The sequence below is a fragment of the Schistocerca nitens genome, chromosome 7 (assembly GCF_023898315.1).
Source record: "Schistocerca nitens isolate TAMUIC-IGC-003100 chromosome 7, iqSchNite1.1, whole genome shotgun sequence".
NCBI classification, from domain to species: Eukaryota; Metazoa; Arthropoda; class Insecta; order Orthoptera; family Acrididae; genus Schistocerca; species Schistocerca nitens.
The window spans coordinates 451236724-451257024 of NC_064620.1; the positions used below are offsets into that span (position 1 = coordinate 451236724).

At 42.2% G+C, this 20301-nt stretch overlaps 1 protein-coding gene across 1 annotated transcript in view; it reads left to right on the forward strand.

The window, feature by feature from the left end:
* LOC126195680 (formin-2-like) overlaps positions 1-20301 on the forward strand; it is a 247096-nt gene that overhangs the window by 116979 nt on the left and 109816 nt on the right. Inside the window, exons 9-11 of the mRNA XM_049934308.1 lie at positions 11329-11411; positions 11641-11860; positions 11943-12004. Coding sequence (XP_049790265.1) covers positions 11329-11411; positions 11641-11860; positions 11943-12004 — 365 coding nt within the window. The remainder of the gene's footprint in view (positions 1-11328; positions 11412-11640; positions 11861-11942; positions 12005-20301) is intronic.

Below are 20301 nucleotides of genomic sequence, written 5' to 3' on the forward strand. Positions count from 1 at the left end.
GCTGTGTTGATACCTTGGGTCTTGGGGTCTGTTGGCTTCATCCTAGGGCGATTTTCCCCAAGGCTTCTCTACTTCTGACAATTTGGTGTGCGTGGGGTCTGATTTTCATTCAGCTTTTGTCTGGTGTCAACATCTTAACACTATTCTTTTTCACTCACTTAGGGCATACAACACCACATGGTGTCACCACATTTTCACCATTCTCCATGTGTGGGGCCTCTGGGACCAGGTCCCAATTTTTATCTGGAACTTCTTGTCTCTCCACTTTTTCTGGGTTCAAGTTGGTGATTTTTGTGGTCCTCCCTTTATACACGAGAAGTTGGCCACACAGGGCTCTGTATTGAGTGTGCCCCTTTTTCTAGTGGCTATCAATGGTCTAGCTGCAGCTGTGGGACCTAAAATATCATCCTCCCTGTATGCTCATCACTTCTGAGTCCACTATTGTTTCTCAATTTTGGGTGTAGCTGAATGCTGACTGCAGGGTACCATATAAAAGCCACAGTCCTGGCCCATCACCCATGCTTCCAGAATTCCGCCACCAAGACAAGTGTCAGGCACTTCTGTCTCAATTGTACAGTCCATCCCCCACCAGAACTCCACCTCAAGGACAAATGCTTAATGAGGTGGAATCTTATTGTTTTTTGAAATTGGTCTTTGATGCCTGGTTGACATGGATTCCCATCTTTGCAAACTTAAGCAAATGTTCTGGTCACACCTCAATAATCATCACTGCCTCGGTAACACCAGCTGGAGTGCAGATTGCTCTATCCTTCTGTGACTCTACAAAGCTCTGATCCTATTACATCTTGATACAGCTCAGCATCACTTTCAGCATTTCGGGTGCTGGACCCAGTACACCATTGTGGGATCTGACTTGAGACAGGTGCCTCTTGGTCCAGCCCTGTGGACGGCCTACTTGCTGAGGCTGGTGTGCCCCCCCCCCCCCCCCCCCCCCCTGCAGGTCAGGCATCGCAACTGCTGCTCAACTATGCAACACACATTTTCTGCTCCCCTGAGCATCCAAACTATTGTTATTTTTCCTAGTAGGAAGTTCTGCCTCCCACAGCAGAGGCCAAGGCCTGAAGTCACGATTGCAGTTAGCATACAGTCTCTACTGTGAATTTCATCTTTCCCAGTCTTTCACTAGCCTCTCGCTAGGAAGAAATCATGTGTACCTCAATGATGTGTAGTTCATCTTTGATCTGCTTTGACCTATCCTTTGGACCGCAAGATTTAATAGACCCTATGGTTTTTTGCCATTTGTTTCTGGACTTCCTAGATGCATTTCCAAGCTCAGACGTGGTATACACTGATGACTCTATAGTCGATGAATGAACCTGTTCTGCCAACACACGTGCAAGATGAACTGAACTACACCCCCTGGCGAACAGGTGCAGTGCATTAACTGCAAAATTGATGGCTAATGTTGAAGCTCTCAGCCAACTTTGTTCTTGCACTGGTGAGTTGTTCTTAATTGGCAGTGACTCTTTGAGCAGATTTCAGGCTGTCGACCGGTGCTACCCTTGACAGCCATTGGTTGTGACTCTTCAGGATCTTATGTATGACATCAAAATATGATGATGTACTGACTTTGGAGATGGGGGAACTGGAACCAGAGCTTCTGTTGACTCTGTGCTGACAACTGTTAGAGGCTTGCAATGCAGATTGATGCACCCTAGTTTCGCTGAATACACTACAAATCATAGAGGAGTCTATAATCATGTAACAGTCGTCCCTTCACGCTTCTCACAGAGAAGCTGCTGTCCTATATTGGCTTCCCATTGGCCACACTTGGCTGCCCAATGGACACACCCTCCAGTGTCAGAATCCACTCCACTGTCGGTGTGGTGCCTGTCTCACAGTGGCCTACATCCTACAGAAATGTCCTAATTTGGCCACCTTATGGAGAAGCATTAAAGTTCCTGACACACTATCTCTGGTATTAGTGGATGAAGCCAATGCTTTTGATTTGGTTTTGTGTTTTACCCATGAAGGTAGTTTTTACTCCTGTCTTTGATGGAGGGGTACCTTAGTTTCATCAGCAGAATGAAGGATTGGAGGGGTCCCCATCACCTGTTCCTACCAGAGGGGCCAATGGCTGCCCTTGCACAGTAGTCTGACCTGGCTCCAGCCCCTCCCACCTCTTTTACATATGCCATTGGTTGACAGACTTTTCATCATTCATCTCTTTCCTGAGATGTTATCTTGTCATGTAACTAGTTTTCTTGTGGTAAAGGATGGTGTGGAAGCACTACTCAGATGCAAGGGTTGTTTCTCCTGTTACATAATACATTCTGAGGGGCTCCAACTGCTTTCCAGCCAGCTGGCCAGGCTGCCTGCCATTCCTTCCAATATTACAGATGCGAGCAGAGGTCAAGCAGAATATGAGCAACATATTTACAACTCAGTCAGGTTTTGCATTTTACCGGTGAAGGTGGTTTTTACTCCTGTCACAATAGGGTTGTAATCACACACACAATGTGAAGAAACAAGCTTCTGTTTTGAATGAAACCAAAAAAATACATGGAAGACTTTAATTTACCGAGTAAGAAACCAGTGTGATAGACTGATAAACTTGAAGCCCTCAAAGCGGCGTGGCAGTAAATCAGGGTCATGTTACTAGAAGTCCCCCTATGAGTTTCACCTCCATGGAGTAAAAAATGTGCAAACTAAATTTTACACATAAGGAACTTCAGTGTCATGTAGTTTCACCAGCAGAGATGACTGAATTAGGTCACAAAGGGCTGGATTCATCTAGAGGGGGGAAAGAAATCACATATGTTACAAATCACACTATTTGAGAGGTAAAAATGGAAAAGCCATGTGGCTACGGCCTCCCGTCGGGTAGAGCGTTCGCTTGGTGCAAGTCTTTCGAGTTGACGCCACTTTGGCGACTTGCGTGTCAATGGGGATGAAATGATGATGAAAGACAAACAACACCCAGTCATCACGAGGCAGAGAAAATCCCTGGCCCCACAGGAAATCGAACCCGGGACCCCGTGCGCGGGAAGCGAGAACGCTACTGCAAGACCACGAGCTGCGGATATTGAGAGGTTAATGATAACAACTTTACAGTGTCAGTGTCTAGCTGTCAGGTGCTCAGCATTCATTATCTGGGCAAGGGCATGGCGAACCCAGGGTTCCTGAGCTGGGCAGTGGTAAGTGGCGCCAGTCTCCCATCACTGCAAGCTCTGGACATGCGTCAGTGACCAATGTGCAGTGCAGTGGTGGAACATTGTGTCTCACGTGGAACAGGATGTTGGCTTCACTACTCAAATTTTTATGGCAGTAATAACCTCTATAAAAAAACCCTCAGTGTCATGGTGTGCTGCGTGCTGATGAGATGCATGGCTGTTGAGGTGGAATAGTTGTTTGTGGGCAACGTCTGGGGAACCTACCACACCTCAGTTGTATAAGGCTCACCTAGGCATACAGGGCTCTGTTTAGGAAGACTTTTCTTTCTCTAGCTGCCTGTGGGGCTAAGATGGAACCCTCAAAATTTCCTCCTCTTCCTCCCAGTAGAATGGAGATTATGATTACCCCATCTAACAAGAGGGGTCTTGTAGCCGGTCCTCCTAGCTCAGAGATTATACAGAGTTCTTCAGTATATAGTAACTGAATGCATGCTGTTGGTCAGACTGTGTTTTGATTGTGAAACAGAAAGAGGGCAACTTTGATAAAGGTTTGTAGGGCATTGCAGGTACACTGAAATCAGTCAAGTGATTATGTAATGGAATGCTGCTACTTGAAACTGATAGTTCCCAACAAGCATCCAATCCCTGGAATGCTCAGTGCCTTGTCAGATGTGTCATAGAAATGGAGCTCCACAACACTTTGAATTATGGCTGAGATGTTGTGTTGTGTAGAGATCTGGTTGACATTCCCAAGGAGGAATTGAAAGATGAGTGGGTTCAAGAAGGGATTGTTGATATGCAAAATATATTGAAAAGGGTGGATGGGGATCTCATAAAATCTGACTCCTTCAAGCTTACCTTCAGTAGCACGAAACTCAAAGAGCATATCAAGGCAGAATTTCTTTGCCTAACTCTATGGCCCCATGTCCCCAATGTAATGCACTGTTTCAAATGAAAATGCTTTGGGCACACTACCTGAGGATGTAAGGGTGAAGTCACGACAAATGTGGCAAGGCTGCCCATGACGAAGCTGGTTGCTCGTCCCCTCTGAAGTGTGTAAAGTGCTCTGGGGATCATTGTGTCAAGTAGGGAATGCAGTATCTTCCTTGAAGAAAAGCAGATACAGGAGATTAAAACATTGAAATGAATTCTGTATGGTGAGGCCAGATCTATAAGGCTATGCAGCCCCTCATATTCACTACGTCTTTTGTTTTGGCCCTTGAAAAGCATATTTCAACAGCCAAAGCTTTTGCACAAAGGGAGGTTGCCAGTGTCAGCACTAGTGCCTGCATTTGTTAGTGCACTTGCCAAGCTGCATTTGTTTCAGAGCCCATAGCTCTTCCTAGAACATCGGATAAAGCCACAGTTGTCCCCACTGCAGAGCTCTTGGTACCTCCAAAGGCAGAGCCCAGTAAAAAATCCAGCACAGTCTCCATTGCCACTGCAGTAGCTCCTACAAAGCCCTCATGGGCCAAAAAGCAAATGGGAAGCTTCCGCTGCACACGAAAACAGACAATAGGGCATCAGATCATGTTGATATCATTTGACTTGGAGGTTCTACTGCTCCTGCTTCAGAGTTGATGGAACATGAAATCTGCCCAGGGCAACCATCTTGCCCCACAGCTGAACCTCCACCTGCTGTGGACACCCCACCCCAGTAGAGAGAGATGGTGAAAGTGCAACACCTGTGACAAATGGCTCCCATACTGCAGTGTGGAACATAAGTGGGTTCGGGGCATTTGTACATTCGTGGCTAGATAATGAATGCACTGCGTATGAGTCAGTGAGGCCTTCTTATCTGAAGATAATTGATACTATCCTTTTTTGGGGGCTTAGGCTGGCTACAGTTGCTTACAGGACCAGACTAACACCCAGTCTCTGTGCTGAGGCTGGGAATGACCACTCACGATCCAGCGGCTTCTGCTTATGGTACAGTGGGCATGTAACTTTCTTGCAGCACTGACTTCTCCTGCACACCATACTGTTGCTCTTCCACCTTTTTCTGATCATTCATGGGCAACAATGCCATTTGGTATCTGCATGCAGCATGTGCTGGGAATCACTGGGTGTGGCGCATGTGCAGCCCCAAATCCAGAGTTTTAACTGCCTGCAACCGTGCTTACTGCAGAGGCCCAGGGTGACTTAAGATTTATTGAACAAGGAAAATCGCCAAACAGCTGTGCAATTTGAGCAGTTATTTTATTTTCACAACCAGTTTCGGCAATTAAGTATGCCATATTCAGTCCCCCTACATATTAAAAAGGGATGTAGAGTATATCAAGGTATACTGCAGCTGACTTTACAGAAAGTGAAACTTAATCAAATTCTTGTCAGGTCTTCAGCCGGACCACTGTCATCTGCATACAATATTTCCAGTCCACCAGGCCACCCTCATGAGGTGAGAGAAGATAAGCTAAGCCTCTCTTGCTGATCTTATTCAAACCATGAATAACAGAACCTTCATATGCAGTGAAAAAATGAAGGCACATGTGCTAAGGTAAAGTGCACAGGCACATAATCGTTGCTGCTTTTCTCAACTAATGATGGTGGCTTGGTGGACCACAGAAATATTATGTGTGGCTGAGAGTTTGATGTGGCTGAAGACCTAACAAGAATTTGATTGGTTGATATGCCCAGAAAGTCTACATAATTATAGTGAGGTGTAATAATAAAAGTTCTTAAAACCTACAGAATCCAATTGCAGCATTAATACAAGTATCTGTGTACATACAGCAGAACAGAGTAAAATAAGTAGACATACTGGTTAGCACTGAAACTATTTAAACACCACAGAGTTATAACAAAACATGCCAAACATTTAAAAAAGACCAAAAATAGACAATATACAATCAGAAGCTCAACCAAAGAAAGCTTGTCTAATTTTTTAAAAATAAAAATCTACATAATTCTTATGGCTAAGAAAAACCCTTTTCAACAAAGCTCTATTCTCATTCAAAGAAAAACAAAGTGATATAATCTAAGTACTCGGAGGCACGCATATTTATTGCTTAAGTTTTATTGCCACTGGTTATACATCACAATTAGTTGTCACAACATGAAAAATGTGACCAGTCACAAATCCAATGGCAGACAATGTATTGAGTGAATAATGGTATGCAAAGAACACATGAGGAATACTCATAAAATACCTTTAGAGCATACATCATACACCAAATCAAAGTAAAATGGTATGTCCCTTATATCACTTAATAAATGGGCAAATACGAGAGTGGAACAAACAAGGGCCTCAAATCCGTATTAACAAAGAGGAGTCCTTCAAAATCTCAGCTAACATTATAATACTATTTCCCTGGGAATGTAAGTTATCACACTAATCACAGACCCATCCAAATAGGAACTGACACATGGCAAGTTGTATCACGGTAGGCAATTTGGGGATGGACCAAGCTAAAAGTGAGGTAAGTGTATGAAGACCACAAAAATAGTAAAACATTGTCATCTGAGATTTTGTAGGGCTCCCCTTAGTTAATATACACTCCTGGAAATTGAAATAAGAACACCGTGAATTCATTGTCCCAGGAAGGGGAAACTTTATTGACACATTCCTGGGGTCAGATACATCACATGATCACACTGACAGAACCACAGGCACATAGACACAGGCAACAGAGCATGCACAATGTCGGCACTAGTACAGTGTATATCCACCTTTCGCAGCAATGCAGGCTGCTATTCTCCCATGGAGACGATCGTAGAGATGCTGGATGTAGTCCTGTGGAACGGCTTGCCATGCCATTTCCACCTGGCGCCTCAGTTGGACCAGCGTTCGTGCTGGACGTGCAGACCGCGTGAGACGACGCTTCATCCAGTCCCAAACATGGTCAATGGGGGACAGATCCGGAGATCTTGCTGGCCAGGGTAGTTGACTTACACCTTCTAGAGCACGTTGGGTGGCACGGGATACATGCGGACGTGCATTGTCCTGTTGGAACAGCAAGTTCCCTTGCCGGTCTAGGAATGGTGGAACGATGGGTTCGATGATGGTTTGGATGTACCGTGCACTATTCAGTGTCCCCTCGACGATCACCAGTGGTGTACGGCCAGTGTAGGAGATCGCTCCCCACACTATGATGCCGGGTGTTGGCCCTGTGTGCCTCGGTCGTATGCAGTCCTGATTGTGGCGCTCACCTGCACGGCGCCAAACACGCATACGACCATCATTGGCACCAAGGCAGAAGCGACTCTCATCGCTGAAGACGACACGTCTCCATTCGTCCCTCCATTCACGCCTGTCGCGACACCACTGGAGGCGGGCTGCACGATGTTGGGGCGTGAGCGGAAGACGGCCTAACGGTGTGCGGGACCGTAGCCCAGCTTCATGGAGACGGTTGCGAATGGTCCTCGCCGATACCCCAGGAGCAAGAGTGTCCCTAATTTGCTGGGAAGTGGCGGTGCGGTCCCCTACGGCACTGCGTAGGATCCTACGGTCTTGGCGTGCATCCGTGCGTCGCTGCGGTCCGGTCCCAGGTCGACGGGCACGTGCACCTTCCGCCGACCACTGGCGACAACATCGATGTACTGTGGAGACCTCATGCCCCACGTGTTGAGCAATTGGGCAGTACGTCCACCCGCCCTCCCGCATGCCCACTATATGCCCTCACTCAAAGTCCGTCAACTGCACATACGGTTCACGTCCACGCTGTCGCGGCATGCTACCAGTGTTAAAGACTGCGATGGAGCTCCGTATGCCACGGCAAACTGGCTGACACTGACGGCGGCGGTGCACAAATGCTGTGCAGCTAGCACCATTCGACGGCCAACACCGCGGTTCCTGGTGTGTCCGCTGTGCCGTGCGTGTGATCATTGCTTGTACAGCCCTCTCGCAGTGTCCGGAGCAAGTATGGTGGGTCTGACACACCGGTGTCAATGTGTTCTTTTTTCCATTTCCAGGAGTGTAAATATGATATGTAACATAATCCCTCGAGGTGTATTGTGAGTGTTCCTTGCACATTCCTTGCACATTCTTTGCACACCATTACTCACTTAAAATGTTGTTTTCGATCGGGTTTGTTGCTGGTTGCATTTTTGATGTTATGACTAATAATTCTGGTATATCGTCAGTAGTTATAATACTTAGGCAACAGATATGTTCCCCATTATGTACTTCATAGATTATATCACATTGTTTTATTTTGAATGAGGATAAGGATTCATATGAACTAGGGTTTTTCTCATCTGTAAGAACTATGATGGTTTTTTTACTACAGAAAATAAGACTAGCTTTGTTCAGTGGAGCTTCTGATTGTATATTGTCTATTTTTTATCTTATGTTTTTCATGTTCTGTTATAACTCTGTCTACATCTACATCTACATCCATACTCTGCAAGCCACCTGACGGTGTGTGGCGGAGGATACCCTGAGTACCTCTATCGGTTCTCTCTTCTATTCCAGTCTCGTATTGTTCGTGGTCTGTCATGTTAAAATAGTTTCAGTGCTAACCAGTATATCTACTTATTTTACTTTGTTGTTCTGCACGTACACAAGTACTTGTCTTAAAGCTGCTACTTGCATTTTGTCAGTTTTAAGAACTTTTATTATTATTTTTATTGTTGTTATTCTTGACTCTGTGTAAAGTCAGCTGTGGTATGCCTTGATATACACTACATGTATACTTTTTTTTTTAGGTCGCAGGGGCTTGAAGATGGCATATTGATTTCCCAAAACTGGTTGTGAAAATCAAATAAAATAACCTCTCAAATTGCATTGCTGTTTGGTGAGTTTTCTTGTTAAATATTGGACCACCCACTTCCCTGCCTCTGCAATAGATCAACAGAGATTTTGGATTTAGTGCTGTACTGGAGAGACCCCAGTCCTACATATGTTTTTAATACTTCAGTTTCCACCGTTTTAGTAGAACATCATGATTTTACAGCTGTTCTTATGGATGGGTCAAAATGGGGGGTCCTCAAGGTCCGACTGCCTCAAGAATTTACTGTCTTTGACACAGAATTATATGTGATCTTGTGGGCAGAGCAGATGAGATGGGCTTAGACTGCTAAATTTTTTTGTGTTCAGATTCTCTGTTCACACTCTACAGTGCTTGTATCAGGAGATAAATTCACCCAGAATATCCGGGATGCCTTCCTCCAACTAAAATGGCTGGTGTGGTAGGTATCTTTCTGCTGGGGTACCAGGTCACATGGGTATTGCAGGGAGTGAAAGGGCAGACGTAGCAGCCAAGGAGGCATGTTGTGATCCTCTGTTATTTCAGTGAGCCATCCCTCTGCACGCTACCACCTCACTGTTGAGGTACAGAGTCATGTGTTGATGGGAACACAAGCAGCTGGAAGTGACAGGCTATAAGCTATGTCTAGTGAAGCCCACTATGCAGCTGTGGTGTACCACCAAGATGGGATAAGGTCCTCCTTAGTCATCTTTGCTTAGGCCGGAGTCCTCTGATGCATGGCTTCTTGCTCTGGTGAGGGGACGCTCTAATGTGTGGTGCTTGTGGTGTAGAGATCACTGTGTACCACATTTTACTAGATAGTGTTTTATTTTCAGACCAGAGCTCAGTTGCAAGTTTGCCGGCAGATCTGCCCTCTAAAGTGACTTTGAAATGAATGTTGTTATAATTCCAAGGTTTTGCAATCTGTCCAAATGGTTTCCAAAAATTTTAGGGAAATGATCTTGACGTGTTAAAAGGATAACTAGCTCACCCATTTTTTTTTTCTGTAAATGGTCAGCCAGTCACATATCCCTACACTATTGCTTTACCTCCTCTGTCATTTTGCTTCTGTTGGGGTGTGATATGAAGTGATAGTGTGGATCAACTGTGTTACCCATATTTGTTTCTTTTAATATTTGTAAAGGCACTGATAACCTTGCCATTGAGTGCCTCTACAGCCAAAAAACAACAACCACAATAGTAGTAGTAGTAGTAGTAGTAGTAGTAGTAATAATTCAGTGTCTGGTTGTGATATAAGTCACAAGTAGAAAGTGTCTGCTGAAATGTGCTTTTAACATTAAATAGCATGTGGCATCTATTAGCCGAAGTTCGTATTACTTTCTAAAGCACCTCACACTTGATCAAACAGGTTGTCAGATATTTGACTGTGTATGGCACTATTTAATGTTTTTATCAAACTTAGAGAATATTTGACAGGTTTAATCAAAGCTTGACAAATTTATGGACAAAACAGGGTTGAACAGTCTATATTACAAATAGGATTACAACTGGTCTTGGAAATAGTAGTATCCGTGGCTCTACAGGGCAGAGGAAACGAAGATGAAGGTCTTTAGATGTGTAGACTTTCTAAGAATCTCAGAAGAACCTGTAGTTAGAAAGTTTTATTCCCTTCTGTTTAGATGCATTTTTACTGGCCATTGTCCTAATGGATACAGATTTTGGGCCCACAGCTGAAGAAGGTAGTTTTCTTACTATTATAAAAAATGAAAAAAATGAAATTATGGGTAGTGCTTTACAGAGATGCAAGTCATATTTGACAGAGAGAAAGAAAGCAAAAGGTTGTTATAACATCAAGCAAAGTGTTCCTTGAAGCGGAGAACTATTTCATAGGGGGTACCATAAGGTTCAATTCTAGACCCAATTTATTTTCTTTTCTACATGAATGACTTACCCATAATTACATGAGAAATTGAAAGACATAAGGTGAGGCCTATAATCAAAGGCTCTGTACAGATACTGGTAAGGGTTATGATTATTGTTAAGATTATTAACAATGTGGTAGACAGTGTACATCAATCTTTACAGCAAACATGCACGTGACACAAAACGTACTGGCTGTTGTCTCTTAAACATACATACTCTCATAATTGAGAACATTTCATACAACTGATACTCTCAATATAAATATATTCACATTCCAGTGTGCCTACTTACATTTACATCACACTCAAATTACATTAAACATTTCTTAAAATTTTACAACTTGATCTGTGCTCAAAGATTTCATTAAGGGCCTGCTACATTGTTTGCTGAATCTACACTAGAGATGTCTGTAATTCCATTCATACAACATTCATTCATAAAATGGTAGTGTACTCCATTATACTTTGAATTTTTAGTGAAACTTCCATATCTTTGAGTACTTAAACAGCCTCTCACTGTTAAATATAACATTTAATGAACATTTTATTGGTTAGACGGTTTTTATGCACCAATAATTCATACTGTAATTGGCTTTTCTATGTAATTTGATTCTGCATTCACAGTGTTGAGGAAAAAGCCTGTGAACCCAACAGTACCTATGAAACCTTTGTACTGGACTCGAATTGTTGTGCCAGCGACAGAAAGTGTGTAAGTTATGTATTTATTTCTTTTAATGTCAAATTAATATAAGGAATATCCTCAACCTATCACATGCAATGCATAGGGAAGCTTACAGTTAAAACTGTAATATTAAACTTTACTTATTGACAGTGATGGTTACAAACATAACTTCATTTTATTTATTTATAGTATTTTCATGAGGCACAAAGTGGCTTTTTCAGCCTACAAACAGTTACTTTTCATATAGTAAGCAGCAGACGGCTCTGTGGGAAGATCTGGAAGAAGCTAAAATAGAAGACATTGATGAATTTGCAAATCTGTTCTCTCGACAAGTGACTGAACGGAAACCAGTGAAGAAGAAAGAAGAAAAGCCTACAAAGCAACAAGCAGCAAAACTACTCGACAGCAAACGATCACAGAATGTTGGCATTCTTTCATCTAGCCTCCATGTAGAATTTTCAGAAATAGAAAATGGTAACTATATTTAAATTCAATTAATGCATAGTCTGTAGTAGCATGCATAAATTAGTGTTTCTGATTATATTATTTTTTCCAGCAATATACAATTTTGATACATCAGTTGTGAACTTGGAAGCTTTACAACAGATATATGATTCTGTAAGTAGAGAAATATTTTTTTCATTACAGTTGACACCATAAAAGATTAGAGAATGTTTCAGAATATAGGTGAGATGAGTGTTGGGATGCTTATGAATGAATGTAATATCCATTCTAGAGATCTAATGTAATTCTGTAATATGTTTACTAACAATTTCTGAAAAATAGGAATAACAGAAATAGTGCTAATAAACACAATTCAGTTTCTGTACAAAAGGTAGAAACTAACAGGAAACAAGAACACATTGAAATTTTTGAGGGATGTAAACATTAAACTTGGGATCAGAAGGGAAATAGGGTGTAGTATCAGAAAGTGAAAGATGAAAGAAAGATTCAGTTTATTATATCCTTAATTAGAAGCTGTAAAAACTAGATGTTACTCACCAGCCACAAATGGCAATTACCACTGTAGGACACATTTTAGTTTTTTCCATTGCACCTTTAGGTGTATTGTTCTACATTTGAACTATAGTACTGCCAATTCTGTAACACATTAGTTACTAAGTTAACTCTCACTTTCAAATGACAGAAAGAATAAAACTTTTATAGATCATAATTAAGGAACATGGTAGTACTTAAGATGCTCTCCAGGCTGTGATCCTTGACTTCCGAAAGAAATTTGACACACTTACACATGTAACTAATGAGAAGAATAAAAGTTTATGGAATATCACACCATCTTTGTGATTAGACTGAAGAAATTCTGGCAAATGGAATACAGCATGCCATTGTAAATGAAGAGAGAACTTTAGTCATAAAAGTAGTTCTGGGAGCCCAAAGGGTGTACTTTAAGGCTATTACAGTTCATGATACGTATAAATAAAATTACCTGATGGATAACTTGGAAGCTCAATAAAACTGTATGCAGATGAGGCTATTGTATAGAATCAAACCACAATGCTAGGAGAATTGTGGTAAAATACGGGAAGAGCTACGGAGGATTGGGACATGGTGCAGTGATTATCAGGGGGTGCTCAACATAAACGAATGAACACACTGGGTCTAAAGTACCAGTACACAATAGCTGAATGATCATTGGCTGCAGTCACATCCACTAAACATCTAATAGTATGGAGTGATTTGCAGTGGAATGATCTCACACAAGACTAGTTGCAGGTTTGGCAGGTGCCAGACCGAGATTTATTGGAAAAGTCCTCAGGAAGTGTAGTCTACCCTTGTAGAAAGTACCTTTCTTGACCAATAATGGAGTTTAGTTTAGTGTTTAGCTTGGTATAAAGTTACAGTGTCAAGAGAAGTTGCTATCATGTGAGCTCAAGGCAATTCATCTGTACTACCATTTAAAAAAGGCAAAGAAATGACAGAAAGTAAATATTTATTACAAAATGTATTCAAATTCACTCAATTTTACCCCCTGCAATGTAGAACATGACCTAGTTTATAGAAATTTATTAACTATATATTTTTAAATTGATCTAAATACAGCATATAGTGTTTTCTTTATACTTCGCTATAAAAAGGTTTGTAATGAACTAGTAATATACTCATCACAACTTCAGCCATGTTACTCAGTAAAAGAAAACTATGCAATGTTATTATTTGGAGGATACTTTTATAAAGTTATAGGTTTCCAGTATTCCCCAGGTTGTAAAAGTGTAAATCTGTACATTAAACTATGAAATACAGTGTTTTTTTATGCAGATTATCATAACTTTCTTAAACTGGTTTTGAATCTTGACTAATATAGTATATAAAAATGTCAAAGTCTTCACCTGTTACTGTTTCACTCAACCAGCTGAGCTAAGATTTTGCATGAATGAAAAGAAGATCCAGTTTGAAATAGTTTCCACAGTCATTTAGGACAAAATACACACTCACGCCCGCCCCTGCGCAAACACAAATTTAAATATTAATTTTACTTAACTTATTTATACTTGCTAATAGCAAAACACATTTTAATCCAGGCTTAAGTTGGCACACTTCAGGAGTTTTTAGTGCTGGTGATAGCCCTGAATTCCTCTTATATATATCTTGCAAAAAGACTAGGAAAATAGAGAGAGAGAGAGAGAGAGAGAGAGAGAGAGAGAGAGAGAGAGAGAGGTCTGAGCTGATGTGGAAGGCTACCAACAATTGTTCTTCCTGTGCATCATTCTCCAGTGAAATAGGAAAGGATAGTTGCTACTCACCGTATAGCAAACTGCTGAGTCACAGATAGGCACAACCAAGACTGTCACATAATACAATAAGCTTTTGGCCAGCAAAGCCTTTGTCAAAAATACTCTTACACTCACTCTCACGCCCCTGAGAAGAGCCGCTGGTCAGAGTGGGTGGTATTATGGTGGATGCTTTGCATTTGAGACATATGAAGTACCAAAAAACTGGCCGTTCTTCTAAAGCCATCTCTTTGGTTGGTAATGGATCATCCAATACTGCTTCTTATGACCCTGTGGCCTTCCCTTCCAGGCTACTCTCTGGGAGGAGGGACACACTCTCCAGCTTGGGGTGAAACACTTTCCCCATTACCTGGTCTGCACCAGGACTGATGAGGACACTTTCACCAGCAACAAACCATTATTCTTTGTGGAAAATTTCAAAAATAAGTTTGGTGAAGTGAAGTTTCTCAGTAAGATACAGTTGGATTTGCTATTGATGAAAACTTCTCTGCCCAGTCTACAGCCTGGCATGCTTGTGACCATCTTGGTTACATCCCAGTGTCCATTACTCCTTACCAGCCTTTGATTATGATCATCTTCATCCTCTGTTGATGACTTCTAGCTTTGCCTGTGTTAAGTTTTCTGCCTCGTTACTCCTCCTTGTCCCATTGCCATCCCCCTCTCCCCTCTCCCTCCCCTGGAATTTCCATGCCATTCCCTCCAGGTTTCACTTCACCTCCAAGACTGCAGAAATGTCACCCTTTTTTTGGCACCAGTTGGTGATGGGGCTTCCTCCCAGGACCCCTCCCCCCAGCATCTCTCAGGCCAGAGGCAACCTACCACAACTTGTCCAGGGGACACACAGTGTGGATGCCCCAAGGCTGCCATTATCTTTCAGTTCTGGATCTCACAGAAGCCTTCTGTAGTCTTCTCTCCCTTCCTCCATGCCCTGCCCTCCTCAGCCTATGAAAAAGAAGAGGAGGGAACATAAACCCCAGGACAAGATGCCCCCTCCCCCCCCCCCCACCCACCAGGTGGCCCTGGTGGTGGTGCCATCTCCTCCCTTGCAATGTGTGTCTGACCTCTTGTTTATGGATGTCACTCCATTGTTGTTGGTGAAGGATAGTGACCAGTGTGATTGGCTTCAGCCCGTAAACCTCCATACTTACTCAAACATCTTTGTGTCAAAGCCTCTTACTCATTCGTACAGAGCAAGTTGGTGTGTTGGGAATGCTTTGTCTCCTCTCTTAAGTTCTTCTATCCGTTTGTCACAGGTGTGGGCTACACTCCGCACCCTCCAAGGTTTCCCATGGCAGTCTTCCATTCTGACCCTTGCCCTTCCAGATGGCCTTTGTCCAGATCCATCAGTTCTTGTGAACCAATCATGACCCACTTTGTGACAGCATACGAGTCAGGCTCCTATCCAGCTGCATTCTTCCTCCAGAAACAATGAGCTGAATCTTCCCACTTATATTTTACCCCTTGTCAGGCAATATCCTATGATAAACCTTTCATGGAATGGGAGCTCCTTCTGGCCCTCTCTTCTTCCCATGATTCAGCCCCGGGTGCTGGTTCCATCTATAACCGACTGCTTCAACACCTCTATCCTTCACAACTATAATTTCTCCTCCAGATGTTTAACAGTGTTTGGCTCCAAGGCTTTTTCTCCCTGCAGTGGATAGACAGTATTGTGGTTCCTGTCCTTAAGCCAGAAAAGGATCCATCTTCCCATGACAGTTACTGGCCAGTCATCCTGACCATGGTCTCCTGTGAGTTACTAAAAACAATGGTGGCTTGTCAGCTCAATTGTGTCCTTGATTCCCAGGACCTAATATCTCCTTAACGGTGCTGCTTTCAGGAGAGATGGTTTCCAACTGCTCATCTTCCTTGATTGGGAACCACAGTTCAGCAGACCTTTTCTCAGCACTGCTATCTTCTCACAGTTTTCCTTGATCTTCGTAAGGCCTACGACACAGCTTGGCAGCATCTTATACTCCATAAACTCCATGAGTGAGGTCTTTGAGGACCCTCCCAATTTTTATTTGCCAGTTCCTGTCCCACTAATTGTTCAGAGTTCAGGTTGGCACTGTTCTCAGCTTTCCACAGACCCAGGAGAGTGGTGTTCCACATATTTAGTGTCCTTGTTCTCATCACTATTAGTGGACTTGTGGCCTCTGCTGGACTGTTGGTCACCCCTGCCTTGTATGTGAATGACTTTCACATTTGGGCTAGCTCCCACTCAGTGGCCTCTGCAGAACTACACCTCCAGTGTGCCATCCAGTACACTTCCACTTAAAAGCTTTTGCACAGTTTTCGATTCTCTCCCCTTAAGTTGATTGGTCTATTTTTCCCCATACTACTGTCCATCCTGATCTGGAGCTCTACCTCAATACCCAACACCTGACTGTGGTCCACCTGTTCGATTTCTTGGATCTTCTTCAAGGCAATAAGCTTACTTTTTTGCCATGTATCCATCATCTGAAGGCTGGTTGTTTTCGTAAACTTAATGTCCTTCGTTTCCTTATCCACAACTGTTGGGGTATGGATCATTCAATACATGTTTGCCTTCATCAGGCATTAGTTCTGTCTCATCTGGACTATGGTTGTACAGTTTGTGGATCAGCTGCCCTTCCACACTGCTTCTCTTGGACATGGCTCATCATCGTGATATCCATTCAGCCACCAGTGCCTTTCACATTAGCTCTGACAATAGCCTTCTGGTTGACACTAGGATCTCTTTCCCCTTTGATTCCCAGTGCCTGTTTTTCTGTGCCATAACCATCCACTTTTCCCCTGCTCATCCCTCTTTTCCTATTCTTTTCATGGCTTTGGGATGTCGCCTGCCTGTTGCTTGCCCCATGTGGGTTTACTGCCTTGCTTCTCTCTGTTGTGATTTCCATCTCTCCTCCTCCTCCTCCTCCTCCTCTTCCCCATGTTCTCCCCTGACACCCCCCTCCCCCTGATTAGTTCCTTGTCCTTGGCCTTGGGTTCAAATGGATCTCTTTCAGTGCCCAAAAGCCTGCACCACTCCAGTGGTGTTCTGTTGTTTGTTTCACCTGTTTGTATGGGAGTTTCAGGGCACTATTTTTTTTTTTTTTTTTGCACTGATAGCTCTAACTCTATCATGTGGAATATGCCTTCACATCTTCTATTGGTATTGAACACGATCTTTTGCCTGCCACATGTGGGGTGTTTACCATAGAACTGATGGCCATCTATTCGGCCCTATGCCTCATTGAATGTCCCTCCCTCATCCAAGTTTTTTTATGTACAGAGTCAATGGAGGGCCTTCGTGCTGTTGCTCAGTGTTTCTCGCCTTCCCTTGGTCTCTGGTATCCATGACCTTCAACTGATACTGGCACTGCTGGTTTTTGGTTGATGTACTTTGGGTTCCTTGCAAGTGAAGTAGCTTTATGTGAAGTCCCTTTTCACTCAGTTGTGGACCAACTCTTGGGGGCTATCCCCTGTCTAATAAACTTTGTGCAATCAATGAGACTCCCACCATGGGGTGTTTTTCTCTCCACCTCTCCCAACAGGAACCTACCATCCTCTGCCATTCTAGGTTGCCCAATGGTTTTTTAATAAACAATGAGCCCCCTTCCCCCTTATAGTTGCAGTGATCCGTATTTTGCTGGACTGCCCCTGCCTTTTGGACTTCACACTAAATATGCCCTCCCACTTTTCTTGTCCCAGGTGTTAGTGGACGCCCCTCACATGGTTACATCTGTCCTCAGTTTTCTTTATGAAAGTGGTTTGTCCTCCAAGGCTTAAGTTCCTGAATTTCCCTCTTGAATTTGAGTCCCTCAGTTAGTGTTGGTGTTGGTTATGGAGGCCTTGGCCTTGCCTTCACACTTGTCAGTTCTCCCAAAGCACCCCCTCCACCCCCTTTTCCCTATATTTTGTCTGAGCCTTTGTGCCATTTTGTTTCCTCTTTCCTTGTGTCGTCTTCCTGTAGTGTTGTCCTTGTTGTGTCATGATAATGGTAGTCAGGAAATTTTGATAGTGATGTGGATGTCCCAATGCCTGTAGGGTGGTGACCCTGCTCTCACCCACGACCCCCACCCCCTTTCCCTACCCCCGCCCCCCTCCTGCTCCTGCTCTTTACTCTTTCTGCTGCCACAACACTGCTTTTACCTCTTTGTTTTTCCATTTTCCCTTCCCCTTGATTGCACTGTACTGTTTGTGTAGTTCCTCCCTTGGTTTCTGCCCTGAGACTGAAGACTTCACAATCAGTCACTTCTACAGTCAATCAATCAACCAAACATGAAACAAAACTCGGGAAATGTAACACACCAATTCTAGTTACTTCGCTACAGTTAACATTTCCTGAGTTCTCTTCCATATGGATGAGGTGAGTTATCGAAACACTCATTCATGATCTGTGTTGCACTTTAATGACAGTTAAAGTGAGGCAAATTACAGCAGTGTCCTACTGCAAAAGCAGTCATAATTTTGTTTTCATCACTAGCAACATTATCCATCATTAGCATTCCAGTCCAAGAAGTTACAATGTATTTGAAGTACATACAAAGTAATAAAAAAGAGTATTGGTAAATAGTTAAATATAATTAATATTTTCACACAATAAAATTTTATTATATGTTCTTCTTCACTAGAAGCTGGGAAGGCCATGTATCCATTCCAAAATGTTACAGACACACAGTAAATTCATGCCATCAAGAAACCCAAGGGAATTTTAATGAATTGACAGGCCATGAAAATCATCATTTGCATAACATTTTTGTGCACTGATTCATTATTAGTCTTCCTTGTAGATGCTACATACACAATGCAGTTGCTGTCAATGGCTAATAGAAACCTCCGGCCAACATATTGTCTGTACCAAAGCAGGAAGACTGTAAACTGTATAATGTGTGAGGCAATAAGGAGCCTATGTGCCCCAAGTCATAAATATATAGCACTACACTGCTCTGCACAGATTAGATTAGATTAGATTAGATTAGATTAATACTAGTTCCATGGATCATGAATACGATATTTCGTAATGATGTGGAACGAGTCGAATTTTCCAATACATGACATAATTAGGTTAATTTAACAACATACTTAAGTTAATATAACAACTTTATTTTATTGTGTTTTTTGTTTTTCTTTATTTTTTATTTTTATTTTTTTAATTGTTTTTAATATTTTTTAAAATTTATATCTAAAAATTCCTCTATGGAGTAGAAGGAGTTGTCATTCAGAAATTCTTTTAATTTCTTCTTAAATACTTGTTGGTTATCTGTCAGACTTTTGATACTATTTGGTAAGTGACCAAAGACTTTAGTGCCAGTATAATTCACCCCTTTCTGTGCCAAAGTTAGATTTAATCTTGAATAGTGAAGATCATCCTTTCTCCTAGTATTGTAGTTATGCACACTGCTATTACTTTTGAATTGGGTTTGGTTGTTAATTACAAATTTCATAAGAGAGTATATATACTGAGAAGGTACTGTGAATATCCCTAGATCCTTAAATAAATGTCTGCAGGATGATCTTGGGTGGACTCCAGCTATTATTCTGATTACACACTTTTGTGCAATAAATACTTTATTCCTCAGTGATGAATTACCCCAAAATATGATGCCATATGAAAGCAATGAGTGAAAATAGGCGTAGTAAGCTAATTTACTAAGATGTTTATCACCAAAATTTGCAATGACCCTTATTGCATAAGTAGCTGAACTCAAACGTTTCAGCAGATCATCAATGTGTTTCTTCCAATTTAATCTCTCATCAATGGACACACCTAAAAATTTTGAATATTCTACCTTAGCTATATGCTTCTGATTAAGGTCTATATTTATTAATGGCGTCATACCATTCACTGTACGGAACTGTATGTACTGTGTCTTATCAAAATTCAGTGAGAGTCCGTTTAAAAGGAACCACTTAGTAATTTTCTGAAAGACAGTATTGACAATTTCATCAGTTAATTCTTGTTTGTCAGGTGTGATTACTATACTTGTATCATCAGCAAAGAGAACTAACTTTGCCTCTTCATGAATATAGAATGGCAAGTCATTAATATATAATAAGAACAACAAAGGACCCAAGACTGACCCTTGTGGAACCCCATTCTTGATAGTTCCCCAGTTTGAGGAATGTGCTGATCTTTGAATGTTACGAGAACTACTTATTTCTACTTTCTGCACTCTTCCAGTTAGGTACGAATTAAACCAT